The 21,958-nt window shown below is 26.7% G+C and overlaps 2 protein-coding genes across 3 annotated transcripts in view; both read left to right on the top strand.

Annotated features, from left to right (window-relative positions):
• Positions 1 to 1,778: 1,778 nt before the first annotated feature.
• LOC141534393 (ATPase inhibitor mai-2, mitochondrial) lies at positions 1,779 to 3,481 on the top strand. Of its 2 annotated transcripts, none has more exons than XM_074253726.1 (3): positions 1,779 to 1,940; positions 2,598 to 2,730; positions 3,122 to 3,481. In XM_074253726.1, the coding sequence occupies exons 1-3, from the start codon at positions 1,894 to 1,896 to the stop codon at positions 3,251 to 3,253; spliced, it is 312 nt and encodes a 103-aa protein (XP_074109827.1). In that variant the 5' UTR covers positions 1,779 to 1,893; the 3' UTR covers positions 3,254 to 3,481. The 2 variants fall into 2 exon arrangements, with proteins under 2 accessions (XP_074109827.1, XP_074109828.1); XM_074253727.1 differs by lacking the exon at positions 1,779 to 1,940 and adding an exon at positions 2,311 to 2,423.
• Positions 3,482 to 4,511: 1,030 nt separating this feature from the next.
• Positions 4,512 to 21,958, top strand: part of Sdc (Syndecan) — a 53,919-nt gene continuing 36,472 nt past the window's right edge. Inside the window, exon 1 of the mRNA XM_074253304.1 lies at positions 4,512 to 4,860. Coding sequence (XP_074109405.1) covers positions 4,789 to 4,860 — 72 coding nt within the window. The 5' untranslated portion in view covers positions 4,512 to 4,788. The remainder of the gene's footprint in view (positions 4,861 to 21,958) is intronic.

Genomic DNA, 21,958 nt, shown 5'->3' with positions numbered 1-21,958 from the left:
TGAATAAACAATATCAGAAATGGTCTAAATGACAAAGATCATGATAAATAAATCTTAATTTTCATTCAAAAAAAAAAATATCTTGGGAAAAAATAAATTTAGTGCCCAATTGGAAATCTGTAATATAAATAAAGTATCAACAAACCTCGGCAGAGAAATAATACGCAGAAGGGTTTCCATTTTTTAAATGACACTGATATCAACATACACTTGACAATATTAATTTTTCCTTTAAGCTACTGACTTACTATTGGTACAATATTAATTAAAAACTGATAGTGTTTCGAACTGATAACTTATTCGTTTTCAAAATAATGTTATTTTTGCTAGTTTATCTCGACAAAAAAAATTCAAGAACATGTTAGATGTTTGTTTATTTCAGTGTCATTTTTTTTGACTGCCAACCAAGATCACTTAACTGCTATTTCTCTACCGGACGATGCCAGATGAGGGACTGCTACCAGATGATGGACTGCTACCGGATCATGAAGGCACCAGAAACAGGATCATACTTCATAGTTATCACCACAAAAAAATTATTATTCACTTGTAATCACACCTGAAAAATAATAAAATTTCTAGTTTAAGTATTTTGTGAATTTTAATAAAAAAAAAAATAAATACATACCAAAATTTTTGAACCAGCAGACATCTAAAAATCTTATAATGTTTTTTTTATTTACCACTTCAATTATAATAAAAAAAAAAAAAAAAACGCACATTGTATTCTATTTAGTCACTTAAAAACTAAAATCACTTTCAACACATCAATTGTTTGTCAATTCCCATTCATATGAAAATTAAATCAGCCAACATTTGAAAATTTTTATAATTTTTTTTTTATCGAAAAAAAAAGTTAGTCAATAAAAAAAAATTCTAAAAATTTTTAGATGTCGGCTAACTTAATTTTCATTAAAAAAATTATCACGATACTAAAATTGCAGGCATTTAACAATTTTCGATTTTTTGAATCAATAAAAATAAGAAATTTGTAAAAAGTGAACTAAAAATTAAATTTTTTTTTTACAAAAAAAAAGATTTTAAAAAATTTCAGATTTTGGTTAATTTAATTTTTATACATGAAATTAAAGTTAGCTGTCATTTGACAATTTAAAAATTTTTTTTGAACAAATAAATTTGCTCATAATTTTTTGCCATAATTTGTTTGTTACAAAAATTCGTAAAATGATCAACTATAACAATAATAACTATACAATAACAATGGCGACAATTGTTCATCTTGTATCAATTGTCACCAGACTTCTCTAAAGTTTTTCATTTTTAATTTCAATATTTTTCTTCAAATTATTTATTTACTAATTAATAAACTGCCTTAGTATTTTAAATATCCTAAAATTTTTTCAAAACGAAGTAAAATGTAATGAGGAATTAGATTACCCTGTCGCGAACGATAGTACGTCGTATCTTGTGCTCTGCTGTACTGGTTATGAGGTTTCTGTGTCCACAAGATGGCACCCGTCATTTTCCCGGCAGTTTTTTTTTTCAAACACGGATTGAGTATTTACACGCTTTAAATTATAAGAACTAAAATTAAAAATCAACTTAGAAAATTTTTAAGACTATTAATAAACAATTAAATGATTAAATGTTTTTCTTTATTTTTTTAAAACTTAAATAAAAATAAAATTATTTTGACCAGAACTACCTGACATCTAGCGCGAAAAATTTGAAATTTTTCCGCCGTCGACATACTAGTAAACTGTTTAATTAATTATGTCGACGTTCTCATAAAAATAATATGTCACAGGTTATTGCGTATTGCGACGCCGGAAGGGGAATCGCGTGATTTATTCATAATATTCTCTTGAAAATTATAATATTGCTAATTTACAGATCCAGATCAACATCTTTCGAAATCAATTGAAATAAAAAATGCAGCGTGCCCTACTGATTAGCTCACGTACAATGGCTTCATTAAGGTATGAAAAACTACATAAATAAATTTATTAATAACACTTTTACAAGATGAAAATATTGCAAGCGATCATTATCTTTTTTTGTATAAAGTCAATCTACCGGCAACCAATTCTTTATTTCTATTTCCAATCAAATTGATTTTATTTATTCTTAAGATTGACAAAGAGTTTTCATATAAAGACTATTTTGATTGTCAGTTGATTAAAGTACTTTCAATTGATTGGGCGTAGGCAGTAAATCAGGTAAAATTTTCGGAGTGACAAATCAGACAATTATGTAATATTTGAGTATAGTCTAGATAAATATTGAGTTTTAAATAGATTTATTGTCTGGTTTTTTGTGTCAAATATTCGCATTAATTTGACAATCAGTTTACAGTACTTATTTTTAGATTAAAGTTTTTTTTTTTTTTTTTTTGTGTTTTATTAATTATTTACGACACCGAAGTTGACGGATATAGAAATTTTTTTAGATATTTATAGCAAGTAAGTTAATATAAAAAAATTTAATTATAAAGTTTCACTTGTAAAAATTAGTAAAAATTAGAAGTTAAAATTTTTAGATGCATTTTTTTATCGTAATTGATTGATTAAAAAAAAATTTTTAAATTAACAGCTGACTGCTAACTTCACTATTATAATTATTTTTATTATTTACAGCCAAGTACGAATGATTGGAGAACGTGGTTCTGGTGCTGGAAAAGGAGGCGGTGGTGGCGGCAGCATTCGTGAAGCTGGTGGTTCCTTTGGTAAAATGGAAGCTGCTCATGAAGATCAATATTTTTATAACCAGGTAAATTTTTAGTAATTTTTACAAGGGGTTTCTAAATATTGATTTAATTTAAAAATAAAAAGACTGGTCCGAGTAATTGCACAACAAACTGAGACATTATTTGTTATTGACATTTGTATAAACAATAATAAATAGTCAGGACACTTGACTCATTGCTATTGTATCTATACACTGTTCTGATAAATTTTCTAATTTTAGGGTTCTATTTTAGTCTCATTAATTTTGATAGTTTTTATCAACAATTTTTAAATATGAATAGTTTGAAGATAATAAAATAAATAAAGTATAATTGACAGGAACGATCGTATGACTTAAAGTAAAATATGTTACATTATATTTAGTATTCTGAGTAATAATTGATTAAATACTAATAATATTTATAACTTTTCAGTCGAAAGATCAGTTGGCTAAATTACGTGACGAGTTACATGATGAAATTTCTTTCCATGAGGAACAAATAAAACGTCATCAAGAAGCCATCACTCGTCATAAGTCACGAATCCAGACCATAGACAAAAAGTAAAGACCTGAGTTGTTGTCTTACTCACCAAACAAAAATACTTATTAAATAAATAAAAAAACACTTAAGATTAACAATCACTTAATTCGCGATGCATCAATTGAAATATGTTGTTATACTTGACGGAAAGTTATACTAATGCTTGTAATTTAGTGACCTAATTAGATTAGTGGATCATTTTTTTATGCTTTGTGTAAAGTTTTCAAATAAATTTTCTTTTTATCAGTTTAATTGTTATAAAGTATTTCATTACTTTTGTACCTCTTATCTACATTATTAAGAGAATAAGAAAAATTTTGTGTCCAGGATAATCATATGATAAAATCGGTTCAACTGATTATTTAGCTGAATATTGAAGGTTTTAATTTCTTTCGACAAATATTAAATAAATTATGTAATAAAATTCTTACACTCAGATGGATATATTTTAGTGACTAAATTAAGTATCAAAACAACGAAAAAAAGTTATGTAAATTTTTTTTTTCAACATTTGTATGCAATCACTTTTTAAAATCAAATTTAATTATAAATTCATAAAAGATATCAGATTTTTACTTTTGTATAATTATTGTTTCACATACAACACACTTTTTCATTTCATTGATTAATTTATTTAAATTGAGCAATCATTTTATTTTTAAATTAACAGAAAGATAAATTGTATTATCAGGCATATTCTAAGTTCATTTAATTTTATTACAACTCAAATGATGGATAATATAGAAAATATTATAAAATTTGAATGTTGGCTTTCATAAGAAACTAATTTGGAATTCAAGCTTTATAAAAATAATACTATTTATATATGACAACTCATACATCATAATCAAATAAATCCTATCCATAAAAGTAGAAATATGTATTAAGGAATGAATACATAAAAAATTTTTCAAATAAGCAAATGACTGCTAACTTCAATGACATTAAAGTTTGCTGTCACTTGACAATTTTTTAATTTTCTTTAACAAAAAAATTTGTTCTAAAAAATTATTTAAAAAAAATTGCATTTATAATTTCCATATTTTTGATAAAAATAAAAAAAAATTTATTTTATTTTTAATGTATTTAAAAAAAAATCCTACAAGTTTGAAATTTCCCGCTTTAAAATTATTCCACTAGAGCGCGCGCATTTTTCAAAATGGCCGCCCGAATGCGTTCAAAATAAAATTAAAAAAAAGGCGCTGGGACTCGTGAATGCTCGTGGAATGATCTTGTGAAAAGAGAAAAGAAGCCGTCGATTGTCGCGCCCTCAGTGTCTCTTGGTTCATCGATCAGTGTGGTGTGCGTTAGATTGTTGCTCTTGTTAGAAGTTTTTTTGGTGTCCAATAATCCAACGTTTACACGTTAGTTATTATTATTAAATAAATTATTAGTAACAACAGTAAACAATAATAATATTCTTATTATTATTATTGTCGCTATAAAAAATTACAATAGTAAAAATAAATCCAGTGATTTCAGTAGCCGGGCTCTGGTGGAGCCCCGTGAGAACGGACGTTCAAGTATCAGTTATCAGTTATAGTTTTTTGTTTTAAAAAATGCGTCCGAGGATATACTGGATTGTTGCGTGCGTTCTCGTCTTCGGCGAGGTTTATGCTGCCGTTAACGAGGTAAGCGTTATTTAATTCACTTTCAGATCAATTTTACTGTAAACAAAAAATTCAAGTAAAATTATAAAATGTTTGACGTTTAGATGCCAAAGTTCCTTGGCGTTTATATTTATTGCCCGTCACCAACTCCAAGGAAAAAATTATAGTTTTTTTATTATAACTCTTGAGTTAAAATTTTTTGAACATAAATTTAAAATTATTTTTATTTTATTTATTTATTTATTTATGACTGACCGTATGAATAATTAATTAAAATTGTTTAGGTAGACTATTAAAATATGACAAATGATTTCCGAAGCTTCTGTTTGTTTCGTGACATGACAAAACCACTATTTCAGTGTTTACTCTGCTCTGTATATTTAGATACACTCATCTATCCAATAGTGGACCGTGTGCTGTACCGTATATTGTTATTATACGTTTATCCTCTCCATCTCTTCACTACTTGTATCGGAGAGAAAAAATGGAGAAAAGAAAAGAATAAAAAAGGTACGCGACAAAGCAATGGAATGCGACGCAAGTCGCCGGCTTGTCAATCGTAAAAATAGTCGAAGGTCTTGTGGATATGGGGAGTACTTCAAAAGGGAGTGGAGACAACAAGTTTCCTTCTTTCATTTTTGTATTTATAATTTTTAAAATAATTGTTTGGTTCATTTTTGGGGTCCGTTTTGATTTGATATAAAGAATTTTAGAGAAAGATTCATGGAGATTTAGTCGTGGGCTAACGGTATGAAAATGAAAAAATTTATCGAAATTTTAGGTTGAAAAATTAGATTGAGGTGAAAGTCGCAGGTATAGGTAAATTTTTAATGGAAATTCTGAAAAAAACTTATAAAATTGTATGTAAAGATTTTACAACGCAATTTTTTCTTTCAATTTTTTTTTAAATAATTTTTCAATAAAATAAATTATTCAAATTTTTAAATGTCAGCTAACTTAATTTTCATAAGATTTTTATGTATGATTTTTTTTTGTTAAATAATATCTTTTTAATTAAAAAATAACTAATTGGATATCTGACTATTTTTTGTTGATAAAAAATTCTAATATTGAAAAAAATTCAATTTCAAAATCAAAATTTTAAATAATTCCTTTTTTTTTATTTTCCAAACGTTAGTTAGGCTTATTACAACAGAGCTTATTAAAAATAATTTGAATAATGAAAATTTTAATTAATATTAACAGTAATCATAGTAATAACAAGAGTAATGATTGCTTATATTAATAAGGATAATTAAGTCGCTCTTTACCCTAAAAGTGTTTGTGAAAAAGAGTAGCCTTTTATGTTTTAAATCAGCGTTAGATTTTAATAAATGAATTGTGCACAAAAAATACCTACTTATTTAATTTGATTCGTTAAGAAGATTAAGTTTTAGTAAACTGCAGCACTAGAATTTTTTTAGGGCATACATTTATTAATTAGTTAAAAACACATTTTTTTAATATGTACAAGCTCTAACTTTAAAAAGGATAAATGTCAATTTTTTAGTTATTTGGAGTAAAAGTTTGAGAAGTGCATTCCGAGAATTTAAAATAATTATTAAGTGTATTTTTTTAAAAAATTCTTTCTTGTTTAGTTTGAAGTTTCTGGAGAAATTCTTAAATGATATGATAAAGAAACCTTTGCTTATGCAATATTTGCAGAACAAATTTGCTGAAAAAAAAAAGTAATCTCTGAGCGAAAGGTCATAAATGTAATGAGTCCTTTTCCTCTCTTTTATAAAAATTACCTGATAGTAAAAAATTACTAATATGAGTCATGTCTTATTTATTATTTGTAGAGTGAAATTTAAATAAGTAAAAAATTTTTATCAATTAAATTTTTCTTTATAAAAATAAAAACTATAAATAAGCTGAAATAATTGCTTTACTAAAAAATTTCCGGCATTAAAAAGGTTGAGAAAAATAATAGGAGCATACCATCAGAATTTTTTACATTTCAAGTTTAAATTTATGATGTTTTGAATTTAGAGATTCCGAGTCCATAAAAGCCTTAAGTAGTATCTTAAATATTTTTATACTTTTTTTTATCTCAATAGAATAATTACAATTCTAAAAAGAATTCTCAGAAATTTTATTTTCTTGCCAGAAAATTTAAATAAAATTTTCAAAAGCAATTTATCAATTAATATGAGTAATTCTCTATTTAGCTTAGTTTTTTTTTATCAAATATTTTTCTGAGTCATCTAAAATTTCCGGTATTAAAAAAACAATATTAGAGACTTAATAAAAATTATTTATTTTACTCTCGATTTCGGATGTTTTGGTTTTGAATAAAAATTAATAATTTTTCTCCGAGCACTTTAATTTAAAAATGATTTATTATTATTATTATTATTATTATTATTATTATTTTGATCTGTTCGGTCCATATGTCGTTCAATCATTTCTGATTCACGATTAACTAGTACAATGAATGAGAAAGCACACGAGAGAGTGAGACGGAGATAATACTCATGGGTGTCATTGTGACGAGACAATACAGAATAGTTATTGGAGATTGGTATTCGCAACATAAAATTCGATATATAATATCAGTTCTACTATTATGTTCTATTCATTAAAACACATTTATATATCAAGTGAAATGTACTTTGCTGCTGTCGGAGAACTAACATCACTTTAATTTTTTATTATTTGGTTAAATTTTTTTTTTTTTTTAAACAATTGTCATCTCATATTCATCTGCAAGTTTTGTTATTTGTTTATCCGAGCACAATAATCGATAGAAATTTTTATCCTTGGAAAAAGTTTTAACGTATTATTTATTTATCATTTGATTTTTACTATAAATGAAATAAAATCCGATCCGCTGAAAACGCATAAATATTGATACCCGATTTGTATTCATAGAAAAAAATATACATTCAAGATAAATTTATTTATTTATTTTCTTTTTATTTCATAAAATTTCATGTAATAGCCAATTTTTCTCTTTTATATTTTCCATTTGATCTCTGCTATAATGAATTAAATAATTAATTCATGCCTCTATTCGTTTGTATACCTACAGAGATTCCTCTATTTTTTTTGACAATTTTACATAAAAAATATTTGTGGCTGTATTATAAGCCTATGATTCTGTCTACATTTCAATAAATCATTTGAATGAATCAAAAGTTTATTTTACTTATTTTTTTTTTAATCTGAAATTGATCCAATAAAATGGTTCAAATAAACAGAGACCGCAGGATTTAAACGTTTAAGTCTAAAATAAAAACCTCTAGACATTTTTATGTAATATAAATACATCGTCATTGATAAAAACACTCGAACTATCGAAAATTATTTATAAATTTAGACCATCCAATTTAAAATTATTTTATAAAAACGTAATAGTATATAATTAAAGTTGATACATGTATGATTTCACTAAAGTTATGGTCTGAAATGAGTCTAAGAGAAGTTTGAGATTTATTAAAAATATTACAGACACAAAAAATAATTTTTAATGTTTATTTCAATAAACAACCAGTCATTTAAAATTTGATGAATAAAAACAATCTAAATTTTTTGTCAGCTCAAAAAATCACAACATTAAAAAATTTCTTCATCACCTTTGAAGTAATTTCTCACTGAGTATTACATACACCCCTTGTGACGATTGCAGCGTCCTTCTTTACTTAAAGCAAATTTATCAAGTCTTCCATTTTACCTTGCTTAATTTTACAAAACTAGTACCCTGTATACATCTGGTAGTTTAATAGATGTTTGCTCCAAATCATTCAGTATCGTCTAAGTAAATACAACCATAAAAATATGACTAATTATTTCTTTTAAAAGATATACTTCACATTAACTTTGCTAAAACAAAACCAAATAAAAAATAAAGTTAAGCGTTTTAGTACCAAGTAATGGAATAAAAACATTCTAGGTAGTGAGCAATTACGTTATCCATTTCAACACTAATTAAAGACCAATAAATCGACATAACAATTTATTTTTGTTCTGAAAGCTCGAATTGTCAGTTTTTATCCACTAATTAATTATATTAACAACATTTACAGCCAATTGAATCTCAAAATAACAACTCAATTTTTTCCCTGATAAAATAATTCATCGATGAATTTAATTTTCATTTCTTCTCATTAATTCACTGCCCTCAGATTCAATTCGCCGGTTTTTAACTAAGTTAACACTCTAATAATGAAGACTAGTTTCATAATAAAAATAAAAATTAACTAGCAAGCTCTAACATATTTGAATAAGTAATTAAATATTTTTAGATATATACGTACAGTAGGCAATTAACGTACAGGTAGTGCTCGCGATCCGAGAAGAATTATTATCATGTGTTTATTATCATGATAGTTAATAAGCTCATATTACATCTATCTATTTTATTTTAGATAATGTAATATACGTAATGATATTGTAGATAAATTTGTATTCGCTGATAATATATTAGTACTCAGCTTTCAAGTGCCCTTTTACGCGTTAAAATCTGGTTAATATTACGTCTATGCGCCTATATATAGACAGACATACAAAACACGTGTGTAGATCCATCATATACGTATATATGTATGTATAGTGTAAAGTATACATTGCAGAATAGAAGCCAGACATGAACTCACCCTTCTGTCTATCCTATTCGTTCGGCATCGTACCATGCGAAAGGATCTTTTTATCCTCTTACGAAATTACCAGGACCAAATTTTCGATAGAGCCCTTTTATTTACATTAGAGATACCTCTATTGAAGTTGTTATTCAATTTTAGTTATTACACTCCCGATCTCCTGTCTCTATATCTGCGTCATAGGTTCTATCCGTATTATTTTCATTTAATCTTTTTTATCTCACCCTTAACATCTGATATTTAGTTATTACTTACTTTTACAATTCAATGCAACTGTTACTGAAAATTTTTTTATGTTACTATTGGAAGACATTAATCATTGAAATTGCACAAAAATTGTTAAATTACAGACGATATTTAAATTAACTGACTTGATAGTTTTTTAAAAAAATTAAAAATCTAAATTTTGTAAAATTTTTTTACCATTCAGTAATTTTCAAATGAAAAAATAAATAACAAATATCAAAAGATTAAAACTTCGTTAAATAATAAACTTTCCTCGTTGCATAAAAAATTTAATTAATAAAAATTATTACTTAAAAGCCGTTATCAACTATCGATTATTAATTTATTATAAAAATAATTTTATTAACGGTATATAAAAAAAATTACAAGGCTTACTTTATTAGCGATAAACATTTTGATAAAAATGAAAGGTCAAGGTACAAGATATATTTAAAATGACTTAATTATTATTATTATTATTATTTCTATCTTCGGACGTCATAGCTCATATATATGTATATTATAATACAATGTAGTACGTGTACTTTTTAGTTTTTATCACCACACATTTTTTAAAACATAAATATCAATATTATACAATAAAATAAAACGCTATCAACTGTAATTCCCATGAATCTAATCGTAAAAAAAGATAAGGACGGAAAATAAATAATTGCTTAATTATTATAGTATAAATGATCAAAGAGACACGGACTAACTTATCATTAATGTTACATATGACATATTTTTTTACATCCTAAAGAGGAATTTTCCGTGACGATGATCTATGTATTTGTGTATTGAAATATAAATAGTATGAAATAGTAGTACGCAAGTTGTCATGTTGAAGAAAACAGTCTTTATTACTTTTTACTTTGGTAGTTTTCTAGTTTTCTTCAACGGATGCCCCTTAGAGACAGTAAAAGGGCTGCAAAAAGGAATGGAAAAAGTTTTTCATCTATCTCCCTAGAGCGACAAAATTTTTTTTACACTTGTATTTTCTTTTCAAAGATGTTACTGATGCTAAAAACAATTTTTTTTTCCCAGCATTTTGCATCTTCTCATATTTATCTTTTTGTAATTTCCTGTTTTAATTTCCGTGGATTGAGAGCAATTTTTTTTTAATTACAAACACAATGAAAGTATATTAAATCTTAAACAGCAGCAAAGCAGTTGATTAGTTGAAAATTTCGTCATACTACTTGATAATTTGTTGAGCTTTAAAAAGAGCTTTGTCTTAAATTACAGTAATAATTATTGCTATAGATAACCTCTCATCAGTAATGTTTTAAGTGCTTGAATATCGCTTATAATACTCACCAATAGTCAGACTAATGATAAGGCTATGTAAAATATTAAACTTTACTAATACAAAGCAGTAAAAACTATCGAATCTTATTCGTTATAATTTTAATAACGTTTTAATGAAAACTTAGTAGGTACTAGTTACTTAAACTCTTAACATAATCTCTCAACGCCATTATTTTAATTGTTAAATAATTTATGCTATTACTAAGTTGTAGTTTTAAATAAAATGAGCTAAGCACTTCTGAAAATTTCTTAATTGCTTTTTTCAATAATTAACTTAATATTTTGAATACTTTATTATTTTATATAATGTCGTACTTGTTCTATTTATTCGATATTGAGTAATTGCACACCTCCAACGCAAAGTGCTGCGGTTTATAAATTGCTGACATATTTGTACGGAGTTATGTGAATTATTCACACTTTATCAATAAATTCGTTCTGGTATTTAATGGAAGAACTTTCCAAAAATAAGCTGCTGAATTTTTTAATTACTCTATAAAAATTTAAACAAAATTTTTTTTAGAAAAATAAATAAAACCTCTTAACTTTGCCCTGTAGTATTATCCGAAACTATGAAAGTAGCATCTTACTGAAAACTTTAATTTAAATCAGAATCCTTATTTAATTACACTTAATCAACCCAATTAAAGTTAATATTTGCGGAGCGCAAGTTTGTTTTTAAAATTATAATTTTAATAATTAAATATTCAAATTCTCAATCATATCCAATCGAGCAATCGAACCCATCTCTTCCGATAAGTTATCAACCGCTCGATAAGGAACGAGCTACATTATTAATTTTACAAAATGTCTTCTGAAACTTATTCTTCTCAGAAATATTTAATAATTCTACGTCTTATTACATTAACTTCAATATAAATTCCTCGTGTATGAAAACTCATACATATTACACATGAAAGCTTAATATTGCCGACTACAAAGTACGCGAATAATAATAAAATGACAAAAAAAAAAAAGATAAAAATTTGAATGTGCACATAGCAATGAAATGCCTGTACGGTAACGGTTCGATTGTGTGGGCGAACCACAATAATTACGCCGCCATACTGTTGGACACAACCGGAAGCCAAGTGGAATCTGTTTGCAACGCCTTGATTGAATTACTAAAGATCGCACGCATATGATTAGATAGATCTTGAGTCTTGAGACTTATTATATTTCATGTTTAGTCTATTACATGTTTTATTTCATTGAATTTATTTGCAATATCACTAAATTTATTGCATCAATATCAATAAAAGTTTGCAAGTTTGATATGATGTCAATATGTCAATAATCCTAATGTTTGGATATTATTTGTAATATTTTTATTGTCGTGTTATTTTATACTCGATAGAAAATTTCGATAATGTTAATTATTTATTACTGCAACACGCATTTTTATAACGTATGATATCATTGTAATATGTCACACATTTTTATCTACAGGCATAGTTAAAATAACAAAATAACTTAAATAAATAAAAGTTGACCTGCAGAATTTTTAGTGCATCTATTAAATTGTTTACGACTTTGGATAAGAAGAAATAAAGTTGGCTTTTGGAATTTTAATCTTGTAAATTTAGAAGCCGGTAGTACTTTGCGCCAGAGTACATTCAACATTTTTTAATTTTTGTTTAGCACAATAATTAATTATTATCAAAACTAAAGTAATAATTAATAAAAAAAAAATTAAAAAAGAAGAAAATGTAAATATTATTCTCAATTCAACATAAAATACTTTTGAAAAATATTTTTTTTTTTTACTGCTTGTAGATAATTAAATCATTCAGACTTATGCTAAAAAAAAAAGCAAAAATTATGAAAAATAGTTATAATAATCATCTTTTGGTTTAAAATAACTGTGGATCGAATAAATTATTTTTTCAATCTATCAAAACAAGACGAGACCATATGTTAAAATTAAGTTGAAGAGTGTTACTAATGTAGAAAAATGAGTGGGCTGGCTTTTAAAAATCTTACAATTAATAAATTGTGTCAGAAAAACATAATTTGCTAGTAGAAAAATTTTTGACTATATATTAGTTTATTGTAAAAGCACTTTGAAATTAGGTGTCATAATAAAGAGAGGAGTAAATATATATGAAATAAGGTAAAGAGGATTCTTTGAATGGACATGCTTACCACAAATGACTTGATGGCTGTCGGACATTTAATGACTTGAGACGAGAGACCAGTCGAGAATATATGTATAAGACTGTACATAAACAAAGATCCCGTTCATCGTAATCTCCAGAGATGGTCTTAAGAAGTTTTCTCTGTCTAAACGAACAAGATATGGAGATGGAAACGAAGATGAAAAAAAAAAAAGAAAATTATTATCATGAAAAAAAGAGAGTATAGAATGAATAGGGAAAAAATAATAATAATATAGAAGATGGAGAAGAAGTAGATGAAAAAAATGCGGTGGAGGAGGAGCAGGGAGCAAAAAAATTGAAACTATTCCGTTAGGTCGAGTTGCATTTTTTAAAAAAATTCAAGGATTTTTTTTTTTGCTTTTTTAATATTTTTAACGACAAAAACAAAAATTCTTTTGCTCTTATTTATGTGTATAGTGACATTACATTTGATATTTACAACATTTATTTAGCCTCTTTCGTATTAATTGAACGCTCGATAAATTGTGAATATGGATGCTCAAATATTTTCAATTGATCATTTTTTATTGATATAGTGGCTGATTGCAATTCATTATTTGTAGATATTTGGATTATTAAGCAATTGATATTCGCAGAATTATAATTTGCTATTTTGATTATGTTTTACTCGAATTTTTATTTTGTATTTAATTAAACAATGTAATTTTAATTGGAGGAATCGAAGTTTATAATGATGAATCCAGTTTGTTCAGTTTGATAAAATGTAATTTGAGTAAAAGTATCATGTAGTAAAACGAAATTTTTTGAAATGAAATTTATTTTGAATATTAAATGCCTATTAAAAAGATTAATTTTATTTTACAATTGGCTGTATCCTATAAAATGATTGAGCGTAGAGATGATTTTTATTTACCTAGTTTCTTTAAAATAAAATTCAATTACGAGCTACAATTCGAAATTGACAAATTTAAAATTAAAAAATAAATATAAGTACAAAAATTGTAAACGCCATCTATGCAGTAACGTCTGAAAGCAATTTATTGGGGAATTTTACTCTTGTCCGTAACAAAAAATTCTTTTTTGAAAGTAGCAATGATGTAGGCTTGGATTAAGAGTTTTTATTTTAGACTTGATAAACAAGGATGAAATTAAGCTTTTGACAGTTGAATTATTGATGGATTTTTGAAAATTTAACCAAGCGAAGGCATAATGGCTTGACGACCGTTCTAAAGCCCAGTTTGGGAAGTTTCAAAGCTAATTAATTGTGCAATATCATGAACTAATTGAGTAAGGGTTAATTTATAGACGGAATAAAGTTTGAAATTTATTTTCTGTCGTTTGCTTTTTAATAAATATTAGCAGTTATAAACCATAATTTCCAAGTTTAAATAAAAACTTGATGCGTAAAAACTCGATACAATTGAACTAAAACGCATTTCTTATTAAACTTACGGGTAAATTTTGTGTAAATATTGAACAGAACGGTGGATTTTAGTAACCAATAGAGTGTCCACATTTTACGTAAATCATTCACGCTAATGTAATCCGCTACCATTTAATTCTTGTATTTTATCGGGTGAATAATAAAATTGAATGTAATGCTGCGTAAATAAATGAAGAAATTAAAAATTCAATGTTCTGTGCCTCTCATAAAACCTGAAAATTGTTGCATCATTACGTATCTGAATACAATGTTACACTTCCGTCATAAACAACATAATTAAATAATTATTCGCGATAAACTGCACTGCATTTAACAAGAATAAAACTGAAAGGTTGAACCCGTTTTTTTTTTTTATCACAATCAGTAATTTCATGATTCGCGTTAATCAAATTAACGATAAATCTCTATTCTCATTAAACAATAGAAATTTTTCAAAATGAGTGGGATAATAAATAGTTTTATCGAAATGTTTCATCGGAAATCGACCAATTCCGAAAAATTTGAATTAAAGTATCTCTATTCAGGAAACGGAGTTGTTTAAATTTTTGAATAAACTCAAGAGAAATTAGAATTCGCCAATTTGTTTTTTATTCAAAGCAAGCAACGCTTTTTTTTTTCGTTATAAATAAAAATGAGTGGGTTTCACTCAGTATTATTTAAACAGTTGAAAGTGTTCCTAGTTTCTATTTTAACTCGAGAGGAATGTTATTAAATTATTCAAAGCTCGCGGAATTTCTTCATCGCTTATGTTTAAATTTAACACACATGCAGATGTTGGTATTTAATTATGGATTTTGACTAAATCTGTTCCACTTGTTAATATATGTGCGTCATGAATAATTAAATGGATTGAAGGTTGGTTTAATTTAAAACATGTTCAAAGAATTATTTGCAACCGAATCCTTTATCGCTACAAAATTAGTTTTGAATTACCAAACTTGTATTATCTGTTGTGCGTGTTGATATGGAAAAATATGATAAAAATGAATACTTTTTTGCATTATAAAAAAAAATCATTGTTTTGATTCCAGATAAAAACTCTTAAAACAAGAAAAAAATTTTTAACTAAGAAATTTATTAAAATAAATCAACTTAATTCAACTTGAATTAAATTAATTTTTGTTTTGTGTGAAAACAATTTATAACGTGAAATTAAAATTTTTCCTCGTTTATTATGCAAGTTTAAGCTTAAAATTTTTCATCTATTGTTTTTCTTAATTTATTTCCTTTCTATCAGGTTAGTTTATAGACTACTAACATGGTTAATCCTTTATCAAAAATTGAATGAGCGCCGTATATTATGAAACGTGGACTTTTATATTTTCTGATCTTTTGTCTGGCTTATTTCTAAATTAATAGATGAGTTGTTCCGAATTTTTCATTATTCTCGTTATTATTTTAGGGTATTCTTCCACATTAATTAAAATTAGACAGTAAACTGACGTTAGAGTTCAAAGAGGGCAAGAAAGGATGCGGGTGAAATAATGACTAGGTCGTTGAATATTGACCTTTTAATAATGTAGAACATGAGTAATTTATGTTTTAAAAATGTAAAGAAATTGAAATGTATCTTTTTCTTTCTCATTTAAAAATTCCACATTTTTTTCTTATTTTAAAAAAATTTCAATCCTTTCATTCGATTAAAAAAAGTGTTATAAATTATACAAGCCATAGTTCACATAGAAAATTTTTTTCGAAATGTTGAGACCCTCCTTCGTTCCCTTACAATACAAAATAAAAAAAAATTAGCGTGTCAATAGATTTCTTGTTATTTGAAAATAAAAATAAAAATGCCTATTGAGCTTGCGCTTTCTACTTTAAGTATTATCATTATCATAACTTACTAATTTAATATCCTTTCTAGTATATTGCACGCTTTAGACGCTTCGGCGGTTAGAAGGTTCCATTATCACAAAATGAATAATGGGATACTCACCTTACCTTAACTTTTTTTAGAATTAATTGAATACACTTTAACAATACTCTTACAGAAAAAAAAAAAATTTTATAAATAACGTAAAATAAAATTGTGATAGCTTTTATTCAAATTTTCTAATAGACTACACAGTAAGAATTTGAATATAAAAATAAAACTAGTCTATTAAACCCGACTAGAATACAAATATATATATATTTAAAAAATAAAATAAAAGATCGATATAATAGAAAAATTTGGAATTGCATTTATTGGTAAAACGTGACTGCATATACCTCAATATTGCAGTTCTATAATTGAACGCAATTGCCACGTCAACGGAAATAGAATAGAAATTGGTATGGAAATAGCTGGTTGACTAGTTTCCTCACCCCTACATGTCTCAAGTGCTAATAAATTTTCTAGTATCCTCATTTACCAAAAACATAATATTTAATTATTATAAATACCAAAGCGAAAGTGATGTGATTGTTGCAAAAAAATTTTTACTGAATTCGTAATTATATTCTATAGTTATATTGCCAATCAAACTTTTCAGAAGAATTCATAATAATTAAAAAATTCAGTCACAACTCAATTTTTTCTCTGACAAAATTCATCGATGAGTTTAATTTTCATTTCTTCTCTTTAATTCACTGCCTTCAGATTCAATTCACCGGTTTTTAATCAAGTTAATACACTAATGATGCAAGCGAGCTTTAAGATATTCAAATGAGCAATTAATTATTTTCAAATTTATCGTGTACTTATTTCTAATAGAAAATCCGATTATCTCTAATCAATTGCAGTGCCTCTTTCATATATCAAACTGCAAAGCCGTGTCTTCATTCCACAAATTACCTATCATCTCAGTTTATGTATACTAAAAAATATTAAAAAAAAAAATGTAAAGGTAGAAGTTAAAGATGAAGATGAAAAATTTTAAATTCGATCTCGCACTTCATAAATCGAATAGTTTTCTTTATTCCACGAGAATAGAGAGAAAATCGTTGAGTTCGTCCGTGCAGTGGCAATTGTGTTGGTTCATGGACGCTTCCGGGTTACGAGGGTGCTTTATACTCCATAGCGCACCCAGTTTCTAGTTTCTAGATCCCACTACACCACCCCGACCAGCCAACCAACCAACCAACCAACCACCCCAACCATCAACGATGCGATGCTTCCAGACGACTCGTCTCTGGAGCATTTTGTATCCGCAAGCGAACGTGAATGGAATACAACGCAAAATATATACATATATACACATATACACATATACACATATATATTGTACATCATCGCACCACAGTCTGTGATGCACTAAAACTCAACAATAAAAGCCTTTGGACAATGATAGAGACGTAGAGAACAGTTTAAATCCCGTCTGTTCTATTCTATTATGCTCATTGATGTGATGACTGTCCTCTTCTTTACTTATACTTTATCATTATATTACATACTACATACTGCAGTGCACATGTACTGTTTACATCGCTATTATTATCATTGTTACTACTATCACAGAAGCCTTAGTTAATATCCCAATTTTTGAGAAATTACTCCTAGACTCATTTATTACACAACAATGCCCGAAATTACGCCAGATGTCATGGAATTATTTGTTGTATAGCGCATCCCCTAAATTACGCAGAAAGAAATTTTCCATTAAGAAAAATTGCTGCGTAAAAATCTTAGAATTAAATTTAACGCAACAATTCAAGCGATTTGATATTTAGGTTATTGAAGTTTTAGTTTCTTATAAAATAATATTTACAATTAGGACGAAATAAGTTTTTTAAATAAAATTTAAAATAATTAAAAAAATTTTTGACTTTATCTTGAAATTTTTTAACGTAAAGCTTTCCATAAAAATCGGCGAATTTTATTCTTAAAAAAAAAAAAAAAAAAAATAAGTGGTAGTAAATATTGCGATTATGAGCTTGTGTCGCTAACTGTAAATAAAATGTTAATTTATTATAATTTTAAAGCTAAGCTAATGCAAGAATTTAATTATCTTCGGGTGAATATTAAACGTAAAATTTTGTTTTATATTATTAAATAGTGTTTAAAGTTGTTGAGCAATCTTAGTAGCCGGGAGTCATGTTATATTCATTTATATTTAAATTAAATTAAATCTAACATTAAAAATGATGTAATCTGTGATTCACTAGTACTTCCTCGATTACTGTCACAATTTTATTTATCTTTATTTATTTTTTATTTTATTTAAACAAACCATCTGTGTCTTATCTACTTTTTGAAGTAATCATATTTAAAGAAAATAATCAGTTTAAAGAATAAGTAACTTATTCAGTTGATAAAATATAATATACGCAAATTTTTTGCTGTATTTCAACTTTCTAATGCTCATTAATATTCAATGATTAAATGAAGCAAACGTATCGATTATTGACGTGTTTATTTTATTACATATTGAAGTTTGAATAATTTAAATAATACAACATTTGGATTCGAGCATTCTCTATTATTATAAATCATAAATATTATAAAAATACGTGTTGTAGGGAAACTCTGGAGATTCGATCCTTCTATTTAACAGTCGACATGACTCACTAGATTTAATAACAAACTAAAATAATTTTTTAACTTCCCGCTAAGAAAAATTGAAAATTTTTCAAAAATTCGGGAAGTTATCGGTTTGACTCTTTTTTTATTTTTCAATAGATAAAAATTTTTTACTTATAATCCAACTAACAAATAAAAATTCGAAAATATCGAAGTCAGCCATCCGCTCATAGCAAGATATTCTATTCGATACAACTTAATCGGATTAATTTTGATAATTCAGTATTATACACGTATGTTCCTTTACTAGGTCATTGGCCGCGTGACAAATTCAAAAAAGAATTCATTTAACAATTTCAAATTATAATTCATGTAATACAAGCCCCTAGATCTAACAGATTAGATAAATTTCGATCAGTAAATATGAAATCAAATGTCTAAAGATCAACATAAAATATTAATTAGGAAGAAATAAACATAAAAAAAAAATTGGTTTTAAATAAAATGAAAACTCAAACTCTATCACGTCGATTTGAGTTAATATGTATTATATTGAATATCTTGGATTTATCAAACCCGGGACTGAGATCCAACGAACTAACGTCGTCTGTGGCGCCGATTTGCCGGACCAGTTGCACACACCTCTGAAAAACCGGTCCTGTTTCCATAACTCGATGTAACTGTTACTAACACGCGTCTCCGGTCAATATGAATAAACATACACACACAAAGTGACATTCATGTATTACACTCATGGACTGTGTAAACTCGGTTACATTATTTTCTGAGACATGAAAAATCATTTTCAGAGATACCTTATCTTGGAATTATAAAAACATGCCCACATGCACTCAATTTGAAGACGATCTCGTGTTTTAATATGGATCAAAAGTTCTCGAAAAGTGCTAGATTTTTTAAATGTTATTGAAATGTCACAGATGTTTGTAGTTCAATAATCATAATAGTTGAATGAATTTTTTTTTACTCTCAAAAATACTTCAGAAATTTTTTTGTCTTATTTAAGATAAAGAAACCCTTCAAAATTATTTTCTTGGTCTAATCTGGCCGTGTATAAGCGTAAAATAATTTTTTTTAGAAATTTAAAAAATTGGTTTAATAATTAATTAAAGTAAAATAATGATAGATGATCAAGCTCCTTAAAAGAGTCAAAGAAATTATTTTAATTTTATAACTCAACTCCAAAGATTTGACTTTCTAGTTAGGAGACAATTCAGCGACCTTGCGCCTTCTGTTGGAGATTTTTCACACTGCTTTTAGTCGGAAAATGACAAATGGAGATATTAAACCAAATATTTTTTGTTGTAGCCAATTTTAATATTAAAAAATTTTTTTACGAGTTACTTTTTCATTAATAAACAATCATCTTCAAAAAAACTTAGAAATTGAGAGAAATAAAAAATTCTACAGATATAATTAAATTTCTAATGCATTTAAATATTTTTGTTGTACGTCAATTTCAAATAAAAGCAATTTGACAGATCATTTGAGATAATTTATCTTGATGAAATTGAAATTAAAATATCGATTCAAATCGTATCATAAATTATTAATTAACATGAACAGTATCGAGTATAGAGAAGATTAAATAGAAGAGTAGCGTTGGAGTGTGGAGGCGTGGGCTGTAGAGAGTTAAAGTGTGGGTTGCATTGAATGCAATTATCTCAAAGGCAGGTGACCCACCTCGCCTTAAATCTAAACGTGGGATTTTAGAGAGTCACGGTGTACCGTCGGTTGCTAGTACAGAGTGAAGGTAGATTGAAGATTCATGTAGTGAATGAAGTACATATATGGAAGGAAACAAATCGAAAAAACAGAAAAGATAAAGAAAAAAAGTTTATGTGTTATATGTATAAAATAAAAGGGAGACAAGGCATACGGGTACAAGAGACAGGAATGAACTGATGTTGAGCATCATCCAAGTGCTTAGTCCGTCTAGAATATATCCATTCTTGTTCCTCGTATAACTCTTGGCCTCAATTGTTACACATTTTTCGAGTTGTATTGAAATAGAGACTGAATGGACGTTTAGTTGTTTATCTACGACATATATTCTGCTCTACTCTTACTTAAATAAATTTATTGTTGTTATAAAAAACATCAGTTCCAGAATATTGTAGATTTTTATTTTATTTTATTTGCTTAGCGCTGCTTTTGAAAACAAACTTCGTTTTATGGTCAGATTAGAAACTATAAAACGATCGTAAATTTGTAACTTTTTATCTTTAAAGTATACATAGACCAGAAAAAATTGGCGCATGAATGTGAGACCCACGTTGACTAAAGATTTTTTACATAATTCTCTTAAATATTTTTTTCTAATGATAAAAAAGTCGTCTTACCACGCCGCAACCGCGTTCCATATTTTCTAAATGAAATTCTTTGAATAAAAAAGAAAAAATTGATATTTTTAAATGGGATAAATTTTTTTTATATTCTTTAATTCCATACCACTTTAAAATTTTTTATAAAATAATACAAAATAATTTTCATTGTTGAATAATATGCTCAAAAACATTACAATAATTTGGAAAAATTATTCTATTTTATTGACATTTTTTATTTATATGCTTTCTTAAAAAATTTTATGATGAATAAAGCTTTCATGAAGAAATTGTAATTACATTAATTTATATATGATGAAAATATCTATTATTATAGATGAAAAGTAGCAAAGTAAAGTTCAAACTTGTAAGTAACATTGTAGTTGGTGCATTTGAATATTGTCAATAAATAACAAGCTAATGTACAATGTACATCTGCATATTTATAAACATACACGGTTATTTTGTACGTTTATTGTGAAGATGTAGGTATAATATGTGCATATGGGTTGTATGTAGAAATACAAACGTAAGTTGGCAGCACACGCGTTTCCTGTCGCCTCGTGTTTGCACTTGGTTTCAGGAAGTGGGAACGTCTTTCTATGGATTGGATGGATGGAGCTTTGTCTCCTTTC

This window comes from Cotesia typhae, unplaced genomic scaffold, assembly GCF_013202065.1.
Source record: "Cotesia typhae breed Kobodo isofemale line unplaced genomic scaffold, CoteBio_Ctyphae scaffold_13, whole genome shotgun sequence".
Taxonomy (NCBI): Eukaryota; Metazoa; Arthropoda; class Insecta; order Hymenoptera; family Braconidae; genus Cotesia; species Cotesia typhae.
This window is presented reverse-complemented; position numbering and strand designations above follow the sequence as displayed.